The sequence below is a fragment of the Ixodes scapularis genome, unplaced genomic scaffold, assembly GCF_016920785.2.
Source record: "Ixodes scapularis isolate PalLabHiFi unplaced genomic scaffold, ASM1692078v2 PGA_scaffold2__306_contigs__length_199485367, whole genome shotgun sequence".
Lineage (NCBI taxonomy): Eukaryota > Metazoa > Arthropoda > Arachnida > Ixodida > Ixodidae > Ixodes > Ixodes scapularis.
In genome coordinates this window covers 178,965,411-178,992,364 of record NW_024609857.1, presented here as the reverse complement: position 1 = coordinate 178,992,364, position 26,954 = coordinate 178,965,411, and the positions used below count along the sequence as shown (strand labels likewise).

The following is a 26,954-nucleotide window of genomic DNA, read 5'->3' as shown; positions in this document are numbered from 1 at the left end:
CCTTGTAAATTTGTTTTATAACATTCTTTTTTTATCTAGGCTGTTTAAAAAAAAATGTTTTTTTTTTTCTTTGCATGTATCCTTAAACACCTTTTCAGAAGTAGCATTTCCTAACTTTTCAACGGAAAAAAATTAAGTGTGGCACAAGGATCAGTTTGACAGTTATATTTTTGTTTAAAAGTGTCCTGAACTGCTGCTCACAGAAATGTGTGTCAAGCTTTTAGCGTTCCAGTCTAAATGTGGCGAGTCACAACTAGTATTGCGTGTGGTTGTCAGTGGTATGTTGAGAACTACGAGCGGATAGACATAGACTCGGGTGAAATGAACTGGGTTGCACGAAACTGTGTGCAGGTGCGGCTGTTCATCATGTCGCCCATCCACAATCCCAAGGTGGAGGTGGCTCTTGTGGTCCTGGTCATCCCGTTCTTTGTCAACGTGAGTCTGCCTCTTGCCTTGTGCGCTCATAGTCTAACTCAATCAGTCAGTCAATCAATCGTTCGTTTGTTTTTTTTCGAGTGAGGTTTGGCACTTTTTTTTTTTCGAAACATCACCCACTTTTGATTTGTGCAACATCAGTTTCCCCGAAATAACGCTCACAGATTACCCCCAACCAAGGTTGCAGCTGTCTGCCGCCCATGTTCAAAAGGTTTTGGATAAGAAAAGAGTTAATTCTAACACGTCTGACAGCATCTAGAACAAAACGAAAAGAATATATCTGGTTAAAGAGGACTGACTTCCAAAAAACATTTCTAGTTTACAATGACTGGGTAAGAGGCATACAAAACAAAATAAAATAAACTTCCTCAGAAAAAAAAAAAAAAAGTATTTTGCTTAATATTTGTTTTGAGACTTCATTTTAGAAAGAGAAATTCTAAAAGCTGCTCGTATTTCTTGGTCAGTGCCTCAGAATAGATGCTTGTTTTGGAATTGTTCCTATTTCAAAATCTGTCTGCCAGCATAAAATTTGCACACATTATGCTTACCTTTCTTTTTATTTTCTTGGGGAGGGAGAGGGGTTATTTTGTGCAGTAGGGTTCCATCCTGGCACTTGACAAAAGATATTCCTTGGGGATTCTGTGTACTTTTAAGGGGCACTGCCTTCCTGAGTCAGTTTGTTTCTTTTTTCTTATCGCACGTGAAACAAAACGCATAATAAGCCAGCTCTGCAGCAGTCAAAGGAAAGAGGATTGAATACTGTAAACGACTAAATTTTCGCAAGAACCTAATTTTCGCGAATCGCTCACAATTCGCGAAAAATACCTCCCGCAAACTATTCGGGCAATATGTGAATGTTACGGAAGCTACGGTACACTTATTTCGCGAAAATGAGAACCCACGAATGATTTCAAATTTTCAGCTTTGGCCCGATTCGCGAAAATTTGAGCCCGCGAAAATTAAGTTGTTTACACTATCTCGTCTTGTGCTTGAGCCTGTGCATTACACTAAGTTTCTGCAGTTGTTTGTAAACATTCTGCGGTAACGTGAAATGCGGCACAAGTACATTGCTTGGAACACTTGCTTTACTGATGCGTTTACCGCGCCTGTATTTTGTCCCCTCGATTTCTGGCTGGTGACGTCGCGACTGTGAGGCTCTAGAAATCGCCACAATTCTTGTGGTGACATGACAGTGGACATGTACACGGTAGTCACCCATTCTTTCCTAGCTTGCTCTGCTACCAGCCAGTCGAAGGCAACCCTGGCAGACGCACCTTAGCTCGCCTCGACAGCTGCGAGCTTTGCTCCTGCCCGTCACTTTTGTCGACTCTTCTACGATTCGCTGCCGCAGAAGCAACGACCCCCTCGCATTATGCAACGGCTAGAGCAACGTCCTTCATTTTCTTTTCGCCGTATGTATGGGCTGTAAGGGTTCAGAGTACATCAGTCAAAGACTCATTGGAAGCATCACTGTGGAGGTTTCAATGGTGCGGTTGGGCCACGCGAGGGGCCCAACATTGCAAGACAATGCAAGACACCACCCTATTACATTCCCCGGCATGCACGGCACGCTTGGACCTCTATCGATTTTCGGTTCATTAAAATTTTAGTTGCCGTTGTGTGTGTTCGTGCTTGTTTTCATGTTGAGTTTCCAGCTGCTTTATCCTTCAGATGAGGATATGAGACAAGGACGATGTCAGTGTTGTCGAAGTGCCCGAGGTGCCCATAGAGCGTCGATCACCAGTGATCGATGGGTGCGGAGGCCCATTTCAAAACTCCCGCAGAGCTCTCACGTTCGTTGCATCAACTCATAGGTAGTTTGAAAATTACAGTTTTGGTTTCTATGTTTCTCTTCCCCTTTCCGTGTGGTTGCAACTTTTAAGCTTAGAGTGAAACCGACGGCACATCGTCATTTGTGACAGCCGTGGCCGCTCCCACAGGTCTGGCACGTGCTCGCAAACGTAACAGTTCTCGCAAATCCTTCGTTGCTTTTTTGAGCTCGGGTAACGGCAGCGGGTCTGGTGATGAAGTCTGATCATCGTAATTTAGTTCTGGGTCTCTATGCTCCACGGCGGGACCAAGGGACCGGAATAACGCCGTGTGCTGCGATTGGTCAGCGGCGCGGCGCTGACCAATCGCAGCAGACGGCGTTGTCCTGGTCCTTTGGTTCCACTTGGTCCCGTTGTGTAGCACAGGGCCCCTTATCTGTGCTTCACCACATTGAGAAACTGCTTAGCCCAATGGGATGTCCGTCATGGCAGTTGACTTGATGTTTGGTAGATAAACTTTTTAAGCTAAACCTCTAGCTTTTGCAGTTTTTTGTTCTGGAACAAACATTTTATATACAGTGTAGACCGCATATAACGTATGTCGCGGGAGTCGTGAAAATCCGCACTATAAGCGGTACCGCGCTATATCCAAAACATCAATTTTTCAGGCCAAAATACATGCCATGAGACAACTTACCTTTGTAAAACAATTTATTTCATGTTAGATGAAAAATAAAGCTTAGTTTTAGGAAACTCTTTATTTCACCAGACTAGTACACTTCTCTCTCAAGTGTGTCACACATTTTGAAAGAAATGAGCGACTTTTGCCTGACTCAGCTTTTTAACGGCGTCGTGGGTTGCGGACGGAGGTTGCGAGCGTTCAGGATTGCTAACCCTAATCACTTTTCTTTGCTGACGAAAACGCGTGAAAATTCGCATCCTTTATACGGTACGCACCAGTAATACCTTCAACTTGAGCACAGGCATGAACTGCTCCAAATAAGAAACCCGGGCGATGTTCGAAAACACAAACGCTTAGAAATCATTACTGTAGTCGAAGTAAACAAACACGACGACACGGGTGTTTCTGCCGTCTTGAGAGTGCCGCCACGACATCGCCGCACGAGTAGGTGGATCTTCCCTTCTAGTACGTGCTGGGTTATCATAGCGACACACAACAAAAATTCACATCAAGGATAGCGCTTTTACGCGGAACGATGAGCTTCCACCATGCCGTCTACGTCGACGATCACAACCGACGCCATGTTTGCGGATAGAGGCAGCCGGCCCGCGACCAGCATGCAACGCGCGCGAACACTTCTCCTCGACCTGCGATTGGCCGATCGTTGCGGTCGTTTCCAATGCAGCAGAGGTATGCACGCACGTGAGAGACACGTGCGTGCGTTCTCCGTCGCTATAGCAACTGAAGCCTCTCTCTTCGCTTCTCCCCGCTTCTTCGAGCAACCTTCTTGCCCCGCGAGTGCCGCCTGCGGCTCGCGCCGTTATCTAGTGTCGCACAGGGAAGCGTGCTCGCTGCGCCGGTCAGTCAGCGCGGTCGGCGGGCTGTTCCAGAAACCGCACTATAACCGATATTTCCCTTCGCGCGCCTGCATTTTAAGCGGTATGTAATTACATGGAGTTCTATGGGAGGCGAACCGGTGGTTTAAAAAAGCCGCGTTATACCCGGTCCTGCACTATAAGCAGTTACGTTGTAAGTGGTCTATACTGTATCTGATTTTTTTCCCCACTTTTTTCTGTTTTGAGTTCTGTTTTAGCAGATCTCATCGTATCTGTGGAACAGACACTCCCTTTTATCTGCATCCAAAATGTATTCAAGCTTCTGCACTGCTTTATTGCATCAACACTGAGACCGAAAAGATTAAAAAAAGCTGGTGGGGTTTCTCGAGGTTGAGAACCCCACGTCTAGTGCATCTAGAGACAAGAGATTATGCAACTTCAATTTGGAAAGCTCCTCCAGATGCACACTGTGCTACAATGTTAGTGCAAACATGACACCAGTGCACTTCTGCAATCTACTCAGTTTTAAGAGGCACCAAACTTTATCACTTATGTTAGTGCACTGAATGAATACTTCTTACCGCAGTACCATAAAATCCCGTAGGAATGCCCACTTAAAATAGAGATAAATAAGGGAAAAAATGGGGTGGGCCATCTTTCGGAATGCGACAGCAAAACTTAATCTGTACTTTACAAACCATGGCTGACGTCCACTGTGGCTGGCAGTTTGTTCACGAAACGATTCTTTTTTCCTCAACCATATTAATATGGTTAAGGAAAATGGCCCAAGTTGTAGAAACGTTTGAAAGTCATTGCTGAAACATCCGGTATAAAAACCATTCAAAGTTTGATGAAAACCATTTATATGAAATTATAAATAGTAGAGGTTAAGCAACATGGCTTTAGCTGTTTTTGCGTGATTGCAAAGAGCTTTTGTCGTTTGTCAGGATAATCTGCTGCTTATGTCATGGTAAAGCTTCATGGAAAGGGGCTTCTGAGTCAATAAAAAGTACCTTGTGAGAAAGCTCGAGGAAGAAGCTAAAGTTGAGGCTTGGGCGAGTTGGTACATACTTCGGAAATTAAAAACAGCGCGGAAAGACGAGGACCAGACAAAGAAGTGACACGGACGTAGCGCTGACTTACAACTGAGTTTATTGAACGCAAACTCGCAATATTTATTTGCGGTGTCACGAACAAAAGAACATAAAAAATTCAGCCCATGTGATGTATCACCAATAAAAATAAAACAATGATAAAAAAACATTGAAAAAAAAAAACATTGAAAAAAACATTGAAAAAAATAATAATGAAATGCGCCATGACACAGCCGTACAGAGTATGTGCTAAAAATCGAGCAAGTCACGGAACTAGAAAATTCATCTCTTTGCCTGATAGGGCCACAGAAGGACTGCTTACACATGCTGCACCCAGCCTCGCTATCTCAACAGCCTCTAGAATTTCCCGAGTAAGCTGGTCCCTATGACGCTTAACAACCTCACACCGTTGGAAGTCGGGAAGGCAACCACAGTCGCGGCAATGAATGCCCAGGTGACCAGACACGGTTGTGGAGACACTGTAAGCGTGCTCTCTCAACCTGTCGTTGAGACAGCGGCCCGTCTGGCCAACGTAGCACCTGCCACACGTCAGAGGGAGAGAATAAACAACCCCCTCCGAACACGGGACGAAGCGATCTCGATGCCTCGTACTGCAAGCCGTGGCCGCCCTCGAAGAAGGGTTAACAGCTCTGCACAACCTGGACAGCTTGTCCGGGGCAGAGAATAAAACGTCGACGTCACACCTGCCAGCAATGCGTTTTAGGTTGTGGGACAGGCCGTGTACGTAGGGAATAACCACAAACTTTCTTCTTTCCCTTCCCTTTCTGTTGTTGGCCTCTTCTTCACTTCTCATAGGGCTGCTCTTGATATCTTTCAGCAAAGACTCGGCGACCGTTGTTAACACGTGAGAGGGAAACCCAGCATCTGCGAGGCGTTCAGTTTGCCTGTCAAAGCTATGTTTAATTTTATGATAACAAGACCTACGCAGCGCATGTGTATAGCAAGTCCTTGCAATCGCCCGCTTGACAGTTTTTGAGTGAGCGGACTCGAATGGCAACAATGGCTTTCCAGCACGGGGTTCATAGCTCCAACAAAGATGACCTGGACATATAGTTAAATTCAAATCCAAAAACCGGATGCATCCTGCCTCAGGCACTTTATGAGTCAGAACAAGTGGCGAAAGGCAATGACTAAAAATGCCTAAAACATCAGTCACTGACGAAAGAAAGGATACGGCATCGGCATGAAACAAAATCAGAAAATCATCTACGTACCGGAAGACCTTTGCAACTTTGGTTCCCCCAAGCCGTTCAAAGATGAGGCGGTCAAGGCTCGCTAACAACAAGTCGCTAAGTACGGGGGCAATGCAAGAACCAATACATACCCCTTGCCGTTGCAAATAGATGACCAGACGCACGCCTGGCGCTAGCAAGATCCCGGTTAAGAAGGTGTCAACCTTTTTGAAAGATAACTCTTTGTCTTTATTAGCCTCAGATAAAGAAGGGGGGTTCCTTGTCCTTCCAGTTGACCTTTATAAATCCAAGGCACTTGTGGCTATTTCGTCTGTGTTCCTGCCTAAGGACAGCGTTTCCCTAACTAAACAAAAATCTGAGGCGAAAAAACTTTGTAAGAGGCTGAACCTCGAACAGCTGGTTAAGAAAATTGACGCTGGGAAACAGCTTAGTTTGGAGCTTTTCTTCGCAGCAAAGACGCACAAGGTAGATTGCCCTTTGCGTGTCATTGTTTCGGAGGCCGGTACTTGGCAGAAGTCGGTTGCCTTGTTCCTGCAAAAGAGTTTGAAGCTGTTTGAGATTCACGATCCTTTTCTCGTGAAGAGTTCCGATAATGTCATTTCTTTTCTTAAAGACAACCAGCGCACTAGCTTTATGGCCTGTTCATTCGATATTAAGGATTTGTATTACTCCTTGCCACATAATGGACTCCTTACCTGCATTCGTGACTGCATCGATGTGTTTGGTGTAGTTGCCTATCAAAATGCTGCGGGAATTTCAGTTGAAGGCTTCATGGAACTCCTTGATATGTATCTGAGGTCGACCTTTGCGACTTGGGAGGGTAACATCTATTTGCAACGGCAAGGGGTATGTATTGGTTCTTGCATTGCCCCCGTACTTAGCGACTTGTTGTTAGCGAGCCTTGACCGCCTCATCTTTGAACGGCTTGGGGGAACCAAAGTTGCAAAGGTCTTCCGGTACGTAGATGGTTTTCTGATTTTGTTTCATGCCGATGCCGTATCCTTTCTTTCGTCAGTGACTGACGTTTTAGGCATTTTTAGTCATTGCCTTTCGCCACTTGTTCTGACTCATGATGTGCCTGAGGCAGGATGCATCCGGTTTTTGGATTTGAATTTAACTATATGTCCAGGTCATCTTTGTTGGAGCTATGAACCCCGTGCTGGAAAGCCATTGTTGCCATTCGAGTCCGCTCACTCAAAAACTGTCAAGCGGGCGATTGCAAGGACTTGCTATACACATGCGCTGCGTAGGTCTTGTTATCATAAAATTAAACATAGCTTTGACAGGCATACTGAACGCCTCGCAGATGCTGGGTTTCCCTCTCACGTGTTAACAACGGTCGCCGAGTCTTTGCTGAAAGATATCAAGAGCAGCCCTATGAGAAGTGAAGAAGAGGCCAACAACAGAAAGGGAAGGGAAAGAAGAAAGTTTGTGGTTATTCCCTACGTACACGGCCTGTCCCACAACCTAAAACGCATTGCTGGCAGGTGTGACGTCGACGTTTTATTCTCTGCCCCGGACAAGCTGTCCAGGTTGTGCAGAGCTGTTAACCCTTCTTCGAGGGCGGCCACGGCTTGCAGTACGAGGCATCGAGATCGCTTCGTCCCGTGTTCGGAGGGGGTTGTTTATTCTCTCCCTCTGACGTGTGGCAGGCGCTACGTTGGCCAGACGGGCCGCTGTCTCAACAACAGGTTGAGAGAGCACGCTTACAGTGTCTCCACAACCGTGTCTGGTCACCTGGGCATTCATTGCCGCGACTGTGGTTGCCTTCCCGACTTCCAACGGTGTGAGGTTGTTAAGCGTCATAGGGACCAGCTTACTCGGGAAATTCTAGAGGCTGTTGAGATAGCGAGGCGGGGTGCAGCATGTGTAAGCAGTCCTTCTGTGGCCCTATCAGGCAAAGAGATGAATTTTCTAGTTCCGTGACTTGCTCGATTTTTAGCACATACTCTGTACGGCTGTGTCATGGCGCATTTCATTATTATTTTTTTTCAATGTTTTTTTCAATGTTTTTTTTTTTTTTTTTTTCAATGTTTTTTTATCATTGTTTTATTTTTATTGGTGATACATCACATGGGCTGAATTTTTTATGTTCTTTTGTTCGTGACACCGCAAATAAATATTGCGAGTTTGCGTTCAATAAACTCAGTTGTAAGTCAGCGCTACGTCCGTGTCACTTCTTTGTCTGGTCCTCGTCTTTCCGCGCTGTTTTTAATTTCCGATGTCGAGGAAGAACCTCAGACAGCAGAGCTAAAGGTCAGCCTTATGAACAGGATGGCGGAAACAGTTAAGTTGTCACTCTATGAAACGAGCTCCAACAAAAACAGACTCAACATTGAAGCACAATTTGAGACTTCTCTACTTCTGGAAAAACATTGCCCCCCAAAAAAGTGAGGACATATCATTGTTCCTTAAACACTTGACAAACCTAACCAAGTCTGGAAGAACTTCAAATATCCTTAAAGGGCAACTCCGCTCAATTCCGAAGATTTCGGGATAATGAGTGATTTCGAATTAAAAAGCCCTAGTAAAAGACACTACGTCATTTGCTTCGCGAAAAATGGGATATATATTTTAAAATCTAATTTTAAACACGAGCGGAAATCGAAACCGAAACTTCGGCTCCGTCCGGCAACATTGGCCTTGGGCAGCCAAGTACATGGCTATCACATGGTACGAGATGTCACGTGATCCTCGGCCCAACGACGGGCGGGATGGGGGCGGGCGTGCGGCAGGCGCGAGTGTTGTGTGCACCGCACTCTTCGCCACGTTTTGGTGTCTACGGCATTCGACGACGTCTGCACAACTGCGGCATAAGTCTGCGACTCTGCGCACGTGGTGCCCATAGTGTGGACGAAACTCCGAGAGGCAATAATCAAAAACGGTGAGACGACGACAGTGGTTGTGACGCGGAAGACGGCGGGACCACGGCGGGCGGTTGGTCTGCTCCCAAGAAGCGCGCTGCGCAGGCGCGTACGCCAATCACGTGGACACCGCTGAGCGCCGAGAGGCAACGTTGCTGACGTCATGCGCTACGCTCGATCGGAGAAGTAAAAACAAACAAAAGGGGGCCATGATGATGACGTTTAGCTCAATGTTGGCTCCGCCCATGCCGTAGCCTTGACTGTGCTGTTGGTTGCGCCTGAATTCGCCCGGTCGAGTCAGCCGATTTCGGCAACTTGGCGAGTTGCAAAGTTTGCTGGACCGTTTAAGAAACATCTAGACAGAACTGCGTCGTAATATTTGACGTGTGGTCTTCCTAGGCGATACTGAAGAGGACTGCATTGTTTTTTCAAAACCAAAAATGAAGCGGAGTTGCCCTTTAAGATCACTCTGTTGTCCTTAAGCCGCCTTAAAGGGGTTATGACACGCCAAAAATAATATATGAGATGACAATACTGTTAGGACCCATTGAATGTTCCTATAATTCTGCTAAATTTGTTGTGAAAATGGCACAATAGTTTTGTGAATAAATTGATTTATTTGCGGGTCCCTTGGAGGGGCAGATCCAGGTGGAGCGGGAGGCTGGCTACGTAGCCAGCCTCCCATGTGGCGTCCCCTTGCACGCACTCACAAACTTTGCTCTATTGGCGTCTCGAGCTTCAGCTTCCTCGTTTATCTTCGGCGTTTTGAGCATGCGGTTTGTGACGATTATGTCTACGGCATTGCTCACCTTGTCAAATTGTTCAACATTGATCGCAGCAGCGATGAGAGTGATTGCTATCCAGGGATGTTGGAAGCTGTTCATTTGGACCGCGACCCGCTGGCAACCAGCTCGAGCAATGGCGAGTTACGGACAAACTCGCTGTGGTCACCGTCGTCCTGGAATATCTTGCAGGCGCATGCAGGGTGGAAGGTCAATGGGCTGGGGGCGAGAGCGAGAATAGCGTTCGGGTTACCGAGTTGCGTGAGCGGTTTTGATCGTACCGCGGCGAGGAGAGCTTGGGTGATCATTAGAGCCCTGCGCGGATAACGGTTTGATTATCCGATCCGCATCTGTAGACTTTGTATCCGCATCCGAACCGCATCCGCAAACTTTTTACATTATTGTATCCGTATCCGATCCGCATACTTTATCCGAACCGCATCAGCAAAATGTGGAACTGCATCCGACTCACCATCCAGGCATTTATTGTATGTCGTACCATCAAGCATGAATGAAAAAAATATAGCACGCTTTAAGCTGTTTGCTTGTTTTTGTACAAAGAAATCTTCGGGGCACCATTCAAAGGGAATGCCATTTTATCATTATCAGTTTCATCGTATTTATATTAAAAGCGATCAGCCTTTTCGAGACACTGTGCGTTGAAGGAAGAATGATGTCAGCTATGTGATCGTCCTAGGAGTCCGCTACACTCTGTCCAGAAAACTGCACAAAAAAAAATATATAAATATTTTTTTTTCTTTGTAACATCTATTTTATGCCGACGTGTACTTTTGAAGCATAAAAGTTAAGTAGTGGTGTTGTGTTATTTTGTATGTTTTCGCCTTCTTAGGGGGTTAGAGCATGCTTACGGCAGGGCGCGTGCCCCCTCCCAGGGTCGATAAGCCCCAAGTGGAGGTGCAAACATGAACGTTGTAACCTTACACCTGTTTATATAGAGCTCTGCATATCTTCTTCGTCTACGAAGTTGCTCTGTATTATTTTAGCTGCTCTTGACTGCTTCCTTCGGAATGTGTACTGATTTATGTACGCGCATCATGCCGTTGACTGCACGTCCCACCCCGTGTTGTCGACCTTTCGGGCTGGTACTGGGACTCAGCTATTGTGAACACGAGAGGTATGTTAAGGACTTGTATGTGCTTTTGTAGGGGTCGATGATTGGAATGTTTACAGAGTCGGCTGCGGAGGGCCGTTTTGTTTTGGATAGCGCCAACTGAACTCATTTATTATTTTGCTTGTCGGGATTTGGGTAGCCGTACCACGGAGACGAGAATGCGTGTTAGAGGGAGAGAGTGAAAGGGAGAGAGAGACGAGGGTAGCTACGTTGGGAGCGGAAGAGTTGAGGAGAGGGAGTCGACTAAGAGATTTCAAAGAAGACGCATCGAGAGCGGTGCAGGAGGGGTTGAGATCAAAGTCCCATCGAGAGCGATGCGGAAAAATCGAGTAGATAAAGTGCAGAGGTGTCGCTTAGAGAGTTAAACGGCAGAGGCCATCGAGTTTTAAAAACTACCGAACTTTAACTATGTTGTAATTTTAGTATATAATACCTGCATATTAAACCAAGTTATTCAACCCTAAAAGTCTACAATCCCAACATCACTAAAACCCAAGAGAAGAGACCCTTGACTGGCAGTCGGCGACAACGACGTCAGCACGGACCCGAAGACAATTAGAGACTTCACGTCATGAGACGAGGCGAATGTAAACGTTACAAGGGCATACTAAATCATGAGACTTTAGTTCCGTCAAACAATTAAAAAGTGAGAGAGGTTCCTAATTGTCCGGCTACAACGCCCTGGCGTCGTAGTTGGACGAATATGAACTACCAGACTTTTTGGCTAGGTTTCTAAGCATAGAAAAAAGAAACACAGGCAGCTTACGGGCTGCCATCTGCGTGCGCTGTTGATATTGAAACTTTACAAACCGTGGCACCACAGTGTCGCGCTCGCTGTCGAGGCACTCCTTTTGTTTTTGGAATCATGACCACACTACTCTTTGTGGAGAGGGGGACGCTTCTTCTACTTTCTTGTGACTTGTACATTTGAGGTTTTCTTTGCCCGGAGAAAGTTTTCGCTCTTTCCCTGCCAATGTACTAGCTTTCTCGGGACGATTGATGCCCTTGTTACGTTTCTCCGGGAGAATCGACGAATCCGGAGACCGACGTTTATTTGGCAGCGTTTATTGTTCGGCAGCCGGAACCAAAAGAGCGCAAAGCTTGCCGGCGATGCCGCTTATATCGGCAGCAAGCACCAGAGGTACGCCCCCCTGACTAAGCAGTTCTGCTGCGGCCGCGACAGCGATAAGCGATAACATCGCATCGTAACAACTCCTCCCCCTTTTAGGGCGAAACCGCATAAAACAATTTTCCCGCCACTCTCCAGGTTTCATGCACGTCCTTGGGAATGTTCGACAGACAAACGAACGGCGTAATCCTAGTGCTGCTTGCGCAGAACTTCACAGTCGTTGCTCGAAGAAACCTTCGCAGCGAATACAGGTTCAGCTTGCGCTGATCCGAAGGGCGGGAAGTCCTGGAGACGCAGGGCCCAACACCGTCTGCGAAACTGGCCGGAAGCGTCGACGCGCGGCCCAACACCGTCACTGCAGTTTTCAGTGTCCTTGACTGGTCGGAAGCGTCGACTGTGCGGTCCGAGAGGAGCAGGAAGGAGCGGTGATGGCGTTCCTTGCGACCATGAGCCAAAGTCGCCAGCGGCCCAGGAGTAGCAGCGGCTGTCACGTGCCGTCGGTGCCAGGACGTCGGGATGACAACAGAGGTCCGTCGTGCTTCTGAGGGGAATGAGAAGGGCCAACAACCAAGCACCACAGAAACTGCGGAGGCACCCGAAACGCCCTTTCCACTCACCGAGAGCACGAATTATTCAAAAGAAATAGCTTACAAAATATGCCCCAAACGCAGCCAGAATTTTTTGAAAATATCGTTCCCGATCTTTCGGGAATAGACAGCTAATGAATGAAATTGAATGGAACTATTTACAAATGTGCAGATGAGACAAAAGAAACAGAAAATCGCACTGTGCGCCGGTTAGAGCGCTCAACTCAGACAATCTGCGTTCGCATGAAGCTTTCCTTTTTTATGTCGAACCAAGAAAGAATATTCCTGGAGGGTCAAGCTCCAGCGTAACAAGCGACCGTTTTTGGGGGACAGCTGCTGAAGCCATGTGAGCGGTCTATGATCTGTAATTAAAATAAACTCCGAACCATAGAGATAGCAGCGAAGCTTTTCTACAGCCCATACGAGACAAGCGCATTCTTTTTCGATGGTACTGTAGGCTTGCTCCCTTGAAGTTAGCTTCCTGCTGGCAAACAAAACGGGGTGCTCTTCCCCTTCATTTTCTTGGCTTAGAACGACGCAGAGTCCTTTTTCGCTGGCGTCGCACTGCACTAAGAAGGGTCTTGTGTAGTCAGGGCTGACTAATACGGGCTGAGTCGCCAAGGCTAACTTAAGAGCTTCAAACGCATGTATCTTGCGATCGTCCCATTTGATCTTAGTGGGCTCAGTTTTCTTGAGCGCATCCGTCAGGGGACTCGCCTTTTCAGAGAAATGGGGAATGTATTGGTGGTAGTAATTCACCAGTCCGATAAAGGACATCAAATCTTTTTGTTTGTGGCAAGGGAAACTCTTTAATGGCCTGAACCTTGAGTTCTTGTGGACGTCTCGTTCCTTGACCGACTACGTGTCCGAGATACGATACTTCGCCTCGGCCAAACTTACACTTTTTCGCCTTGACTGTAAGTCCTGCGTCTTGCAGGCGCGAGAACACCTGTTCTAGGTGCTGAACGTGCTCTCTCCACGTGTCCGAAAATATAGCGACGTCGTCTAGGTACGGCAACGCAAAAGACTCGGTTCCGACCAGTACCAGATTCATCAGTCTCGAAAACGCATAGGGTGCGTTTTTCAGTCCAAAGCTCAGGACAAGCGGCTTAAAAACACCAAACGGGGTCATGAAGGCGGCAAGGTTACTGGCGTTCGCGGTAAGTGGCACTTGCCAGTAACCTCTAACGAGGTCGATGGTTGAGATGAACTTGGCTTTGCTTACTTTCTCAAGGCAAGTTTCGATATTAGGGATTGGGTAGACTTTTGTTACCGTTACCGCGTTTAATTTTCGGTAGTCCACACAGGGACGAGGTTCTTTTCCTGGAGTCTCTACCAGAATCATAGGAGACACGAAGTCACTCTCGCACCGCTCAATCAACCCTAGCTCTAGCATTTGATCTACGGACTCCTTTAATAGCTTTTCTTGGCGGGGGAAAAGCGATAGGCCTTACACTGAATATTTGACCGAGTCCTCACTTCGATGTCATGTTCGACTAGACTCGTTCTTCCGGGAATAGTTGAAAACAATTTTTGGTATTTGCCAATTAATGCCGTAAGATCCGAAAACTGGTTTTGGGTGAGCGTCTTATCGACTGCGGCCTCTACGACTTCGGCGATTGTCAGGATCCCGTCGGTTTTTCCCAGCTCAGGAATTCGTGTAGGAACTTCCTCTGGTTGGTTTAGTGCAATGCTGACTACTTGCACCCTTTCCACGTACGGCTTCATGAGGTTGCAATGGTATATGCGGACCTCTTTTCTGCGACCTGGCAGTTTTACCACGTAATTTGTCTCCGATAGCCCCTGCTGGACCGTTGCTGGTCCTTCCCATTGCAATTCCAACTTATGAGCCTTAGAAGACCTCAAAAGTAGGACTTGGTCACCCACCTTAAACGTTCGGAGGCGGCTGTTTTTGTCATAGTAGGTTTTACCTCGCGATTGCGCTTTTCCCAGGTTAGCCTCAACTAGCTCACGCGTTTTGTGGAGACGGTTTAGTAAGGAAAGCACATACTCCACCACTGTTGGGTTCTCGGCTTCACCCTCCCAGCCCTCGCGCAGCAACCGCAAAGGTGAACGCAAATTGCGTCCATAGAACAGTTCCGCTGGCGTGAAACCAGTTGACTCGTGAGCAACGGTTCACAACGCGAAAAGCATAGCGGGCAATGCCAAGTCCCACTCTTTTTTCTGTTCGTGACAAAGGGCCCTGAGAATGCGCTTCATTACCGAGTGCGCTCTCTCTACGCTGTTACTTTGCGGGTGGCTTACAGAACTGTGAACAATCTTAATGCCACACCTCTCGAAAAAGCTGGTTGTTAGAGCACTGGTAAAAACGCTACCCAGATCACATTGAATTTCACTAGGAAACCCGATCCGAGAAAAGACCGAGAGCAAGTTATCTACTACTTCGACCGATGTCTGCTCTTTCATTGGAACGGCTTCTGGGAACTTGCTGGCTGGGCATAATATCGTTAGAAGGTACCTAAAACCCGTCTTAGTTGTAGGTAGGGGTCCTACGACGTCTATCACTAGCCTTTTGAAAGGTTCCGTGATTATGGGCACTAGTGTGAGAGGCGCCTTTCGGCGCTCGTTTGGTCGTCCTGTTCTTTGGCAGGTGTCGCAAGAACGGACGAATTGCTCAGCCTCCTTAAAGCAGCCCGGCCAATAATATTCTGCCAAAAGCCTGCACTTGGTCTTTGTGATTCCTATGTGTCCCGACCACCCTTCTCCGTGAGCAAGCTCGAGTAATGCAATTCCATACTTGGATGGAACGACAATCTGATCTACCTCGTTCCCCGATTTGTCCTTGAAACTACGGTAAAGAATGCCGTTGCTCATAAAGAAGGAGATGTTCGGCTTGATTTCTTTTCCCACGCTATCACGACACTTTGACAGACTCGGGTCGGATGACTGTTCGGCGATAAGCGTAAGCTTATCTACACCGGCTAGCGCACGAAAATTGCTGCTCTCCGGCGAAACCAGCGTGGTCATGTCAGCTCCTTCGTTCGGCTCTTCATCGGGCCCGCTGCTGGTTTTACCAGTCGTCGCGCTCGCTTCCGTCTGAAGTGTTTCCGGCACTGCACTAGTTGTCATTGAGCGCGTGACGACTAGAACAGGATTCATGTCAAGCGGTATACCCGACTCGCTCAATTGCCTTGCAGTTCTGTTTGACAGTATGTACGGACAGTTTGGAAGCACTCCGTCAGAAACAGCTGCTTCCGTTTCCACTACTCCGAAAGGTCCGTTTAGTTTTACCTTAGCTACGGGCAGACTAACTGCCCGATTTTCCAAGGCCTGACGGATCCACACACAGTCGCCTGTAAAATGTTCTTGCTCCACTAACGAAGAGTGTACCAGATTATACGTGGCGCCGGTATCTCGTAAACCTTTGCAGAATTTACCATTTACTTTCATGTCGTACAGATACGGCCTGAGTAGGTCCTCCGCTTCTCCCAGACACAAGTTAACGGGAGCAACTTTAGGGACGCGGCAACCAGAAGCGACATGACCAGGCTGTTTACACTTGTAGCACACTATTGGTTTACGCTCCTCGAACGCCTTCATTTTACGTTTCTTTTCGTCTGAATCAGACACTCCCTTTGTCGGTACTTCACTCTCTTTGCCCTTTTCGGCGCCTTTCTTCACGAACGTGCGAGGTCCGCATCGTTCGTAGAAACGGTTTGAGCTACGGTTTTCTTCGACGACTTTCTTCCCGTGCCTAGAGCAGTACTCATCCGCGTAATCTGCAGCTTTTTGCACCGTTTCTACTTCCGGTCTATCCTGAATCCACTCCTTTAGACCTGTCGGAATACAGGAGAGAAACTGCTCTAGTGCTATCTGCTCCAGCACCTTTTCACGATCCTCGTAAGAGTTGACACCACGGAGCCAACTTTCCAGAAAGCCTTTAAGCTTATAAGCGAACTCCGCGTAACTTTCGTCCGGTCCTTTCCTTGTCTCTCGAAATTTCTGTCGAAAAGCTTCAGGCGACAACCTGAACTTCCTAAGCAGGCAAGACTTTACGGACGCGTAGTCATCGGCTGCTGTAGGATCTAGTCGGGCCAAAACGTCGGCCACCTTCGCTGGCAGTAAACTCAAGAGCCTTTGAGGCCAGCTCGACTCTACAAGACCCATCTTAACGCAAACCCGTTCGAAATTTACTAAATAGAGACCCATGTCTCCGCCGACGCGAAAAGGTTGCAAAAGGGCTCGCATGTCAAACTTTTTCGAGCTGTTATCCACCACAATGGCCTCACCAGCGTCAAAATTACGTTGAAGCATTTCTAGCTCAAGTTTTTCTCGAGCAACGCGAAGCCCCTCTTGAGCCGCGTGAAGCTCCTCTTGAGCGGCACGTTGGGCGGCGCAAAGTTCCGCTTCCCTTCGTCTCTTCTGCACCTCGCTCCAACACTCGGAAATTTCGTCGGCGCCCGCGCCACAATCTTCAATGGCCTTGATAATCTCAGGCTTTCTCATGGCCTTGACCACTTTAACACCCAGCTCTTCCGCTAAGAGCATTAAATCGGGCTTCACAATCGCCGCAAGATTTATCGGATCCATGTTCAGAAATTTCAAAAAAAGTCTGGCTACTTTTGCCCAGCGCCCGTATCAACCGTTTGGCGACACCACAGAACTAACTGCCTTAAACACTTAAGCTGCTCGGTGAACGGAAAGGAAGCCTCAGGCACTCACCGACAGCACCCATGGAACCCGGCGTCGTCGATCCATCCCACCGCTGCCACCAGCTGTTACGTTTCTCCGGGAGAATCGACGAATCCGGAGACCGACGTTTATTTGGCAGCGTTTATTGTTCGGCAGCCGGAACCAAAAGAGCGCAAAGCTTGCCGGCGATGCCGCTTATATCGGCAGCAAGCACCAGAGGTACGCCCCCCTGACTCAGCAGTTCTGCTGCGGCCGCGACAGCGATAAGCGATAACATCGCATCGTAACACCCTGCAATATTTACTGTTTGTATAGATGGCAGTTTTGACGAGAGGAAATGCACTAACTGAAGCGATCTTTAGTGAGAATCAGATCTTTCTTAGGATCCCTATCGTGTCTTCAAAACACGTTTTCTGGAACTACGTTTCGTGGACAAATTTTCATAGACATACATTTCATGGACACACAGTTCGTCGAACCTGTACATATTGTGGGGATGCCTCTGCGACGTTTTGTCGAAAACGCATTTCTTCACTAAGCCGCTAAAAGCTAGCGCGCGATTCACTAAGGCGAGCTTAATCAAACCATGCCCCCCTCCCGCCTGTAATCTAGGCAAGATGCAAAAAGTCTGTTACGAAAATAGCAGGGTTGCGCGAGACGAATGGTCTCAGATTTTTCAATGAAACGAACACGAGAAGCCTTTCGATCAAACGTCGCATGTCGACAAAACGATCTGTAGATGAAATGTCAGTCAACAAACTGAATGCCACCGGGCAAAAATTTAGATCCGGATCCGTGGATACCCGCATCTGCAGCCTTTGGCGTCCGCGTTCGATCCGCAATCTGCCAAAATTTGTCTAAATTTTATCCGCATCCGCCCGTTTACTGCGGATATCCGCGGATATCCGCAGATAATTTGCGGATATGCAGGGCCCTAGTGATCATGGGGGTGCCTAGAATGAGAGAGCGTTCATGATCACGTGGTTTATGCAAACCATGCCATGACTAACTCGGGCAGTGTTGTCTAGTCGCCAGATGAAAATGATAGAAATGCGTAAATTGATTACAGTTAAACCTGGATATAACGAAATTGATAAAAGTTTGATATATTTCGTTATATGGAGGATTTCATTACATGCAGTTTTCGCGGAAAAACTTGTAAAGTACACGTGGCAAGAAAGAGAAAATTAAAAATCCACGTGGGCAAACTCGCCACGTCATTTATTTAGTGGAAAAGAAGTCTGTAAGCTTGCGTTGGCCTTTCGCGCGAACGAAGGCAGCACGCAACGCTCAAAGGACACGAAAGCGTTTAGAGCACTGTCGTCGTCCTGGGAGCTGGACATACATCGATGGCATCCAAGACCTCCCTCGCGGTAGGCACCAAAGGCTGCTCACCTTTGGTGGCAATTGGACAAGAATATATCTGCATTTTAGGTACAGTCGCCGAACGATTATTCGGACTTCGCAGGGACCAAAACAACGTCCGAAAAATAGAGCAGTCCGAAAAATGAGCAGATTGAAAAACTTGCCTTTATTACTTCCAAGCGGGCTCAAAAAAGCTGTAAATAGCGCCTTGTTCAGGTTAGGCCTCCGTTTCCGTTCGGCAACTTTCTGTTAGCTTGAGAATCGCTGCCTTCTTTTCTAGCGTTATGGTCGAGTACTTTCTGCGCTTCTTAATGACACATCGCGGCGGCAGAAGAAGAGCAGATGGGGCCACGACGTCCATGCCAGCGTTGTGCAAATGAGATAAGAGACGCAAAACAAAGAGCGCAAAAGGGCAACTGGCGACGCGAAGGAACGAGAAACAAAGCAAAATGATAATAATGATGATGATGATGATGTGCAGCTGAATGGGAAAAAAAGGGCTAGCATTGCGTCACCTAGCGGTAGGACTCAGGAAAGCCCAAGTAGCGCTGCCAAACCAAGCCAATTCATTGGCAGCCAACATAGAATTCAAAATGGCCACTTCTCGATGGTGTTTTCCGCTGATCGCTCGCGACGATTTGTCCGAATAATCGAACTTTCGGACTTCAAGCTGTCCAAAACATTGGTCGTAAATATACACTATTTCAATGGGGTAAGTCACTGTTCCACCTTTAGGTCCGAAATATCAAACAAGCTTAAATTATCGGGGTCCAAAAACAAAAATGGAGATTGCGGCACGAGTTCGTTAAATCAAAGTTATCCAGTGCGAGCGCTTCGTTACATGGAGTTCACAAATACAAGCGCTTCTATGAAGATTGTGTTGGGGAATTGAAAAAGTTTGTTAAATAGAGGATTTCGTTGTATACAGGTTCGTTACATCCAGGTTTAACTGTTGTATTGCAATTACCAGAGCTCTAAAAATCGTGTAACTTGGTGTATATACTAAGTAGCATATGAGCATTCCATTTCAAGAATAATCTATCCGTTTAATTTTCGTGTCATAACGCCTTTAATAAAAAGAACTTGAAAGAACACGGAGTGCTTCCTTTGAAGTGGACATAATTTGTGTGATAAGCAGGCACATGAAGAGGTTATATAGAGGAACCCTGATTATATGACTTTAGGGGGACTGCGTGAGAAAGTCATATAATCCGCGAGTCGTATAATTCGATTAACCCGAAAAACAGTGCTTATGACTTCGGTGCTCGGCCTCGGAGAACTAAACATGTAGAACTTCTGAAATTACTTCAAGGCGAAAGTACTGCTGGCCATATGCATGGCAAGTGTTGGCATCCCTGAGGTCCTGCAGATCCTACAAAGGGCCTCAATTAGCTTCTTGACTGAACTGGATGCGTGTGGTCTCATGGGTCTGCAGACGCATGACGTCAAAGACGGATGTGACATCACGAGCAAAACGTCGCCGAGATCTATTTTGTTGAGCTGATATTTGCCATATAAAAGAACATAAGCATTTCTTTCAAAGAATGTTTGTGTATGTTGTTTTTTCTATAAATAAAAAGTAGACCTTGGGGGAGCTTGGGGGGTTCACCCTCCCTTACATATGGTTCACGTGTCAAGACTGTACGCGGCTAGCGATAAGGTTCGAATCCGAAAGCTGCTCTACTCTGCGGTGCCACAGGCACGTGGAGTCGTAGATACAGTCAAACCCACTTATAACGATCCCACATATAACGACCTATTGGTTATAACGACCAACTTTCAGAAAATATACGAAGTCAAGGCCTTACCCATTAAAATTGGTCCAGATAAAACAACCGTTTTTCAAAGCATCATACTGTTACAACTAACACAAAGTCTGCTTTCAAAAATAAAAAATAAAATAAACTTTCGCGCACAAAAAGCAAAAAAACAAAATTAAGAGCTACATTTTGAGCGTGGCGGTCTGCGAGACGCTCAGTCATTTTCACGGCATCGAGGCAGGGGAACAAAACCGAGTCGCGTAGTCTGCTGATTGTGCGTGCGCGGTAAGGAGAAGAGGAGGAGAAAGTCAACTCTCATGCCGTGCTGCGTTCATTCGTTCTAAGTTTGCAAACTCTGTATGCAACTCAAGAAGAGCTCAATGCTCGGTACAAGTTGGCTAGCCCCATCACCATCGTGACCGTTTGTTTACATTCGCCATTTTGGTATCATGCACATTCTCGCGTCTACGGACTCGTGCCTGTCGTTTTAAGATGGGGGAGAGGGAGGGGGGGAGGAATCTACTAAGAGGCTTCATTTAAACGAAAGGGCATCACGCTGGCGGAAAAGGGTGATAACGGAGCAGCACTGCTTGGCCTCGCAATCCTAGCCACCCGACGAGCTCGCAAAGTGTTGTTTAAAAGACGACCCTGCCAGAGGCGACGGCCGCGCACTCGTACATGCACAGGAAGCGCGGCACTTGAAACGCTTTAGACCAAAGCAAGTATTAATTACCCCTGTGGACAGCGAAGAACCATCGTCGGACTAGTGCACGGCATTTATTTTTGTGGTGGCGTGCGTTTTATAAAATCTGTTCTATAAGGTATGTGGTCAATCTTCATTATTTTACTTGAGCGGTAGAATCGGCAGCAATTTACTTTTTGATTATCTGAAAGCTAAATCTGCTTTCACGTCAGCATTGGGGGCGCGTTAGAATCGTGCAAACAGTTTTTTTAAATAAAGAGCTGGCAGAGTGAAATTACCAACTACTCTGGACACTAACTTTACCAATGCTTCAATGTTATTTTTCTTAAAACGTGTGTGTATGTGTGTGTGTGTGTGTGTGTTTTATGTGCTGATGCACTCTTCACAATGTTGAAATTAATTGATTTATGACTTTAATGCTGGTGGTTTAGTTACACAAGCCAATTCTGGCTTCGGCAGACCCGAATCATACTTCGTCGCATCTGAAAAATGAACTATTATTATTATTATGATTATTAATATCCTTATTTACAATGTTTTAAAGGGAAGTCCAGATGTAACAAACTACTGATAAAACTACCACTTTTTGCGGAACTATAACGTTCGTTATAAGTGGGTTTGACTGTAGCAGCAAATGTTTATACTTTCTGTTCTCATTTTTACACTAATTTCAAGTACAGCATTTAAATTTAACAAATGTTGTTCAGACATTAGTGTAACTTTTTTTTTTCTTCTAAAGAGCAGCTCATTGGCTGCATTTTGATGTATTATAATTAGCTAAATGGTGATTAGTACTTGAAATAAAAATGTTTTGTCCGACCCTCAATGATTGGGTGCTTCGATTTCAGGTAAGGCCCGATATTTCTCAGTAGCCACATCCTGAACGTGCTTCGTGAAAATCGGGTTAAAGGCAATTTTTTTCCAAATTTGAAAATTGAATTTCACCATTTTTCAAATTACTCTGCGCCGAAAATATTTTCTTGGAAGCAAAGAGTTGGTAGAGGGACATACATTGAGCCCCAAAATTTCTCTTTTGTGTCTTTTGAGAAGAACCCTTCGTCCTTCCCCTCCTTCCGTTTGAACCAGCAAAAAGAAAAAAAAAAAAAAAATAGGAGATGCACAAAGATTTTTTTTAACACTGTTTCAAAATGAAGAGCAGATATTTTATTACTTTTGGACTAGGTAGTGATAATATTGTTCATCCTAAATGTTTGCATAAGCTTTGTTCTTGAGAGAACATTCTCTCAGTTCGTGTATATTCAAAAACAGGACTTGGATTGATGAGATGCTGCACATGGGGAAAATTATGTAAACAATGAGGATTCTAAAAAAAATTTAAAAGCTCAAGTGATTTCATACAATGTTCCAATGCGACCCGGTGTACTTAAAGGGGTCATGAAACAATTTTCGAAAATTCTGCACTATATGCTTATTTGGACTACTGGTCCTCTATTACGTAACCCACGCGCATTTGTTTTATTGTCCGGATTGGTTTATTAGCGTAAAACAAGAATTTCGTTTTTCCGGAGAGCTTCCTTTATATTTCTACAACTATGTGATTATGTAAGTAACAAGGATTATAAAAAAATTGAAAAGCTCAAGTGATTTCATACAATGTTTTAATGCGACCCGGTGTACTTAAAGGGGTCATAAAACGTTTTTCGAAAATTCTGCACTATGCGCTTATTTGGACAACTGGTCTTCTATTACGTAACCCACGCGCATTTGTTTTATTGTCAGGATTAGTTTATTAGCGTAAAACAAGAATTTCGTTTTTCCAGAAAGCTTCCTTCTTATTTCTACAACTATGTCGCATCAAGACAGCCATTTGAAAAGTGTTGCTTTCTGACGTCAGGCGTACAAGTCAAGGGCAACCAGGTACTTTTTCAGGTGCAAGATGTCCGATCGGTTGGACCTCACCAAGCTTCAGTGCCGCTAAATTGAGCACAGCCGACTTTTCGGCTTTGTGCCTTATGTGGACACTCACCTCCGACGAGTACTAGACCGGTTAGTCCGACGGCAAAGACGGGGCGAGCTTTTGCAGCACGGTTCAACGAGACGTGCCCGTTTCGTGTCCAGGCCAAGGCTTTGCCCCACTTCAATGTTCTTGTCATGGTGCCCCATTAGAAAGTTATCGGAACACACGTAACCCTGGCTCCTGCCGATGTCGTCCGGGCCATTGCAGTCAACGGCTCGTAGCCTGGCCGCTCTCCGCCGTGGATCGTCCGGCAACTTATAAAACCGAATGTCGTTCGCTCTATCGTACCTTGTGCTGCATGGTCTCACAACGCACACAGTCGGCCAGGCAGGTGCTGTAGCGCGCACACAACACACGCCACCAACACCGAGCATCCACAACTTAAACCTTCCATGCACAGAGAATGCGCAGAAACCAGCAGACGACAGAAGCCGACGTTGCGACGTTGTTGACATTGCTATGGCTGCCGGACGACGAAAATCTCGGATGTGTTTGAGAGCAAAAATTACCAGCAATCGCTCAGTATGGTACCGCCGAATTAGTTTTTGAACGTCATTAAATGCCTCATTATTTTCGTAACTTCCTTTTTGTTATTGGAACACAAAATAAAGTACAATAGATTCTCAACCTTCCACAGGTATTTTTGTGGCGTTTCATTGCTCAAGCTGGCCAACAATAACGCATGGTCGTTCCAGGCACCCCAAGAAACAAGATTTTCAAACATGGTTTATAAAACGTGGATGCAATATTTCGCTGTGATATTTGGTATTTCGGATTTTCGCGGCCTCATTAATTTTATAAAATTAAGTCTGGGCATATCTATTTTTTTTGCATAACCCCTTTAATTACCTTAATTGTAAAAAAAGAATTATATATTGAAACAAATTAATGCTTTTTATTGTTAATTATGCTTACGTCTTCCCAAATGTAACCTAAAATAACCTGAGGTCCAGTAAATTTGTCTAAAACCCAATTTTTCTTGATTATCTGCTTGGAACAATGCAGCCGATTTTTACCCCCCCCCCCCCCCCCCTCCCCCCATTCCTCCAGATTTTTAAAAAATATGAAACCCAAAAACAGTCATGGGTCACCACTTTTTCCTATGGCACGGAAAGAGTTAAACTGGAAGTACACTTTGGGGCGGGGACAGCCAAAGAAATTCTGGTACTCGGGGAACTCCTGAGGGTGCTCTGGGGAACCCATCTTGAGAATCCATGCACTAGATACATTTCGTCCCTATATTTCCAATGCAGGTGCTAATCTTCTGGGTGACAGACAACTTCCTGATGCAGCACCATCCCCGCCTCAATGGCCGAAACGGTTCGGTGAACAAGAAGAACCCTCCAAAGTCCTCGGCATTGCGGCGGTCCTGGGTGCATCCGGCAGACGAGGAACCGGCCTCGTGGCCGGAGTGCGAGGGGCTGCTCTCTGGGGAGGAACGTCCCGGGGCCCTGTCCTGAAAACGGCCTCAGCAGTTTCAGTGCTTTAGCTTGACACCTTGAGAGGAGGACCTCCTTCTGGGCAAATGATTCCCAAAAACGATGCTGTGATTCTGCGGTAGCATGCAGTAACCTTCCCTCGTTGAAGAACTGTTTTATCCCATGGACAACTTTGTGTTTCCAGCAACGAATGTACACCTGCTCAGGACAAGTTTGTGAGTTTTCGGCTGTCGGCGGTATACGTTGAATTGACTCTCGAGACATGCAGCCCTTTTCGAGGGTCAGCAACCTCTAAACTGGCTCTTTGCAAGGGTGGCCCCTTCTAGCAAACACCCTCAAGCCATTGATAGGATCCTTCCATCAGAATTCTCTGAACCGAGTTCTTGCAAGGACTGCTTTTCCCTGGGGAAGGCCTCATGCCACCCTGCTTGTAGCAGCTAGCATTGGGACATTCCTGGCAGCTCCTGCAAAAATTTTAGTATTGAGAATGACGTCTGTTAGCCGAACCATTATCCCCAGACCCTGAGACATTTTCGAGAGAGAGAGATCTGGTCCAGATGTCACTCCCATTTGCCCACATGCAATTTCAGGAAAAAGTCAGTACAGTTGGAACTGGATTATGGAACTTGTCCCAGCTAGATTGTCTGATTTCCAGCAGGGATTTAGTTCCATAATGCTGCCCAGGTATACTAACTTTCAGAAAAAGTGCCAGAGTAGACAAAAAAATATGTGAAGGATAATGGGCTCTACTCAAGACATGGTACACTTGTCGGTGGCATTAGCAGAAATTGTGAAGTGGCAATATGGAGATTTTGGCTTGCCACATAGAGCTGAGATGCTTAGCTGGCTCTGGAAATGTGCATGCACACAGGTCCTGCCATGACCATACTCTGTATCATGACTCCTCCCTGGAGCTTGGCAACTCGAGCTGATATTGCACAAGACTGTGCCCCATTTACAAAAGACTAAAGGATGGAACTTCAGAAGTCATTCAGTTGCCATAAATTAGGACCTGTGGTGGAGGAACTAAAAGAAGCCCTTACGATGCCTTATAGCAGTCCTTAGTCCTGAGATGTTGCATTTAGAATAGCTGTGCGAATGATACGTAGAACATGTCTTCACATGACGTGTCGCCTCCTAGTGTAACACACCCGTTTCAATAGCTTTAGGAATTGTTTCTTTCAGGCGGTTTCACTTGCCTTTGCCATAGTGCAGGAGCTGCAAGATTTGTTTGGTCTTCGATGAAAATTCTCAATTATACTCAGTCCTCATTTTCAGTTATTTCAAGGCTATTAAGCTAGTCATGGTATGTAGCTGGGTTTTGTTCTTAGAATAAGAATGTACTTAAACAATTATATTATCGAAGGATATTTTGAGATTAGAAATGTATACATATCTTGTGCAATTAATTATTTTTTTAGGGCTTTACCCTTTTTGAACAAAGAGAGGCCACGGTCGGCTTTGGTTGTATCAGTTCACAACCAGTGTGATGGTCTGTGAATTGCGGCACTGGAACCAAAGAATTGTTGTGTGATGCATTCTGGAAAAGCATATATACAGAAAGCCAGCAGAAGTCCCCAAACCTGTTTCCCTCTCAGTGCTTTCAGGGTATGGTTATTACCCCGTGCAAGGGTCTGGCAACATTGCTTGGAAATTGCTATGAAAGCATCGTCAAACTCGGGCTTGGCAGTTTTGCAATAGAGCGACTCATGTAGGACACACTTGATGCAACTCCAGTTTTTCTATGCTCAAGTGCTCCAGACTCGTTGCATCTAATTTGTTGTGTACTTCACCCCCAAAGAATGACCAAGATTGAAATAGTAGAGAAGTATAATTCTCTTCTCCAGTACCCTCTGCGGCCACTCCTACTATTGACTAGCAATAGTTTTGTTTTTTATTTATAGGGTATTCTTATCTAAGGAAGAAAAAGGCATCCGGTGGGAGGCCTCTTCCTTACCTCTTGTTCATTATTCATAACTCAATGCACATGCACATTTAACTTGTCTACTTCACACACCAAGCCAGTGATAGTGCTGTTGTCTAAGGGCAGCACTGTTTGCGGCATTGTGAAACACACCTCAATGAACCACACAATCGGACTATGATGTGCCCCCCTTCATTCTGTGTGCCCTTGTACTGTCTTTTTTTTTTTGAAGGGGGGGGGGGGGGGGCACATACCTTTCATGTTTAGCTTTAAAAAGGGGGATTTGAGGTGGTGTTCCTTGATGCAATGGTCTTTTGTATTCATGTGAATTCTGATATACTTGTCAATTTCCCCTTAAGAGCTTGGGAAAAAAATAAATTATTATTTCTTTTGTGTTTGTACATCTCTTCTGATTGTCATGAACTGAGACACCTGTAAATGTACCGTCTGCCAGGGGGAAATGGATGTGAACATATTTACATGTAAATATTTCCTTAGGGTAGTTTTATTGTAATTTTAACCGAGGAAGTTGAGTGGGCTCTTGAAATTTCCTTGACAAAAATACATGTTTGTATTTGTATTAAATTTTTTAAAGTTTTTCCATAATT

General features: G+C 45.9%; 1 protein-coding gene across 1 annotated transcript in view; it reads left to right on the top strand.

The window, feature by feature from the left end:
• LOC8050775 (store-operated calcium entry regulator STIMATE) overlaps positions 1–26,747 on the top strand; it is a 55,386-nt gene extending 28,639 nt beyond the window's left edge. Inside the window, exons 6-7 of the mRNA XM_029987918.4 lie at positions 352–435; positions 24,237–26,747. Coding sequence (XP_029843778.1) covers positions 352–435; positions 24,237–24,443 — 291 coding nt within the window. The 3' untranslated portion in view covers positions 24,444–26,747. The remainder of the gene's footprint in view (positions 1–351; positions 436–24,236) is intronic.
• The last annotated feature ends 207 nt before the right edge of the window (positions 26,748–26,954 follow it).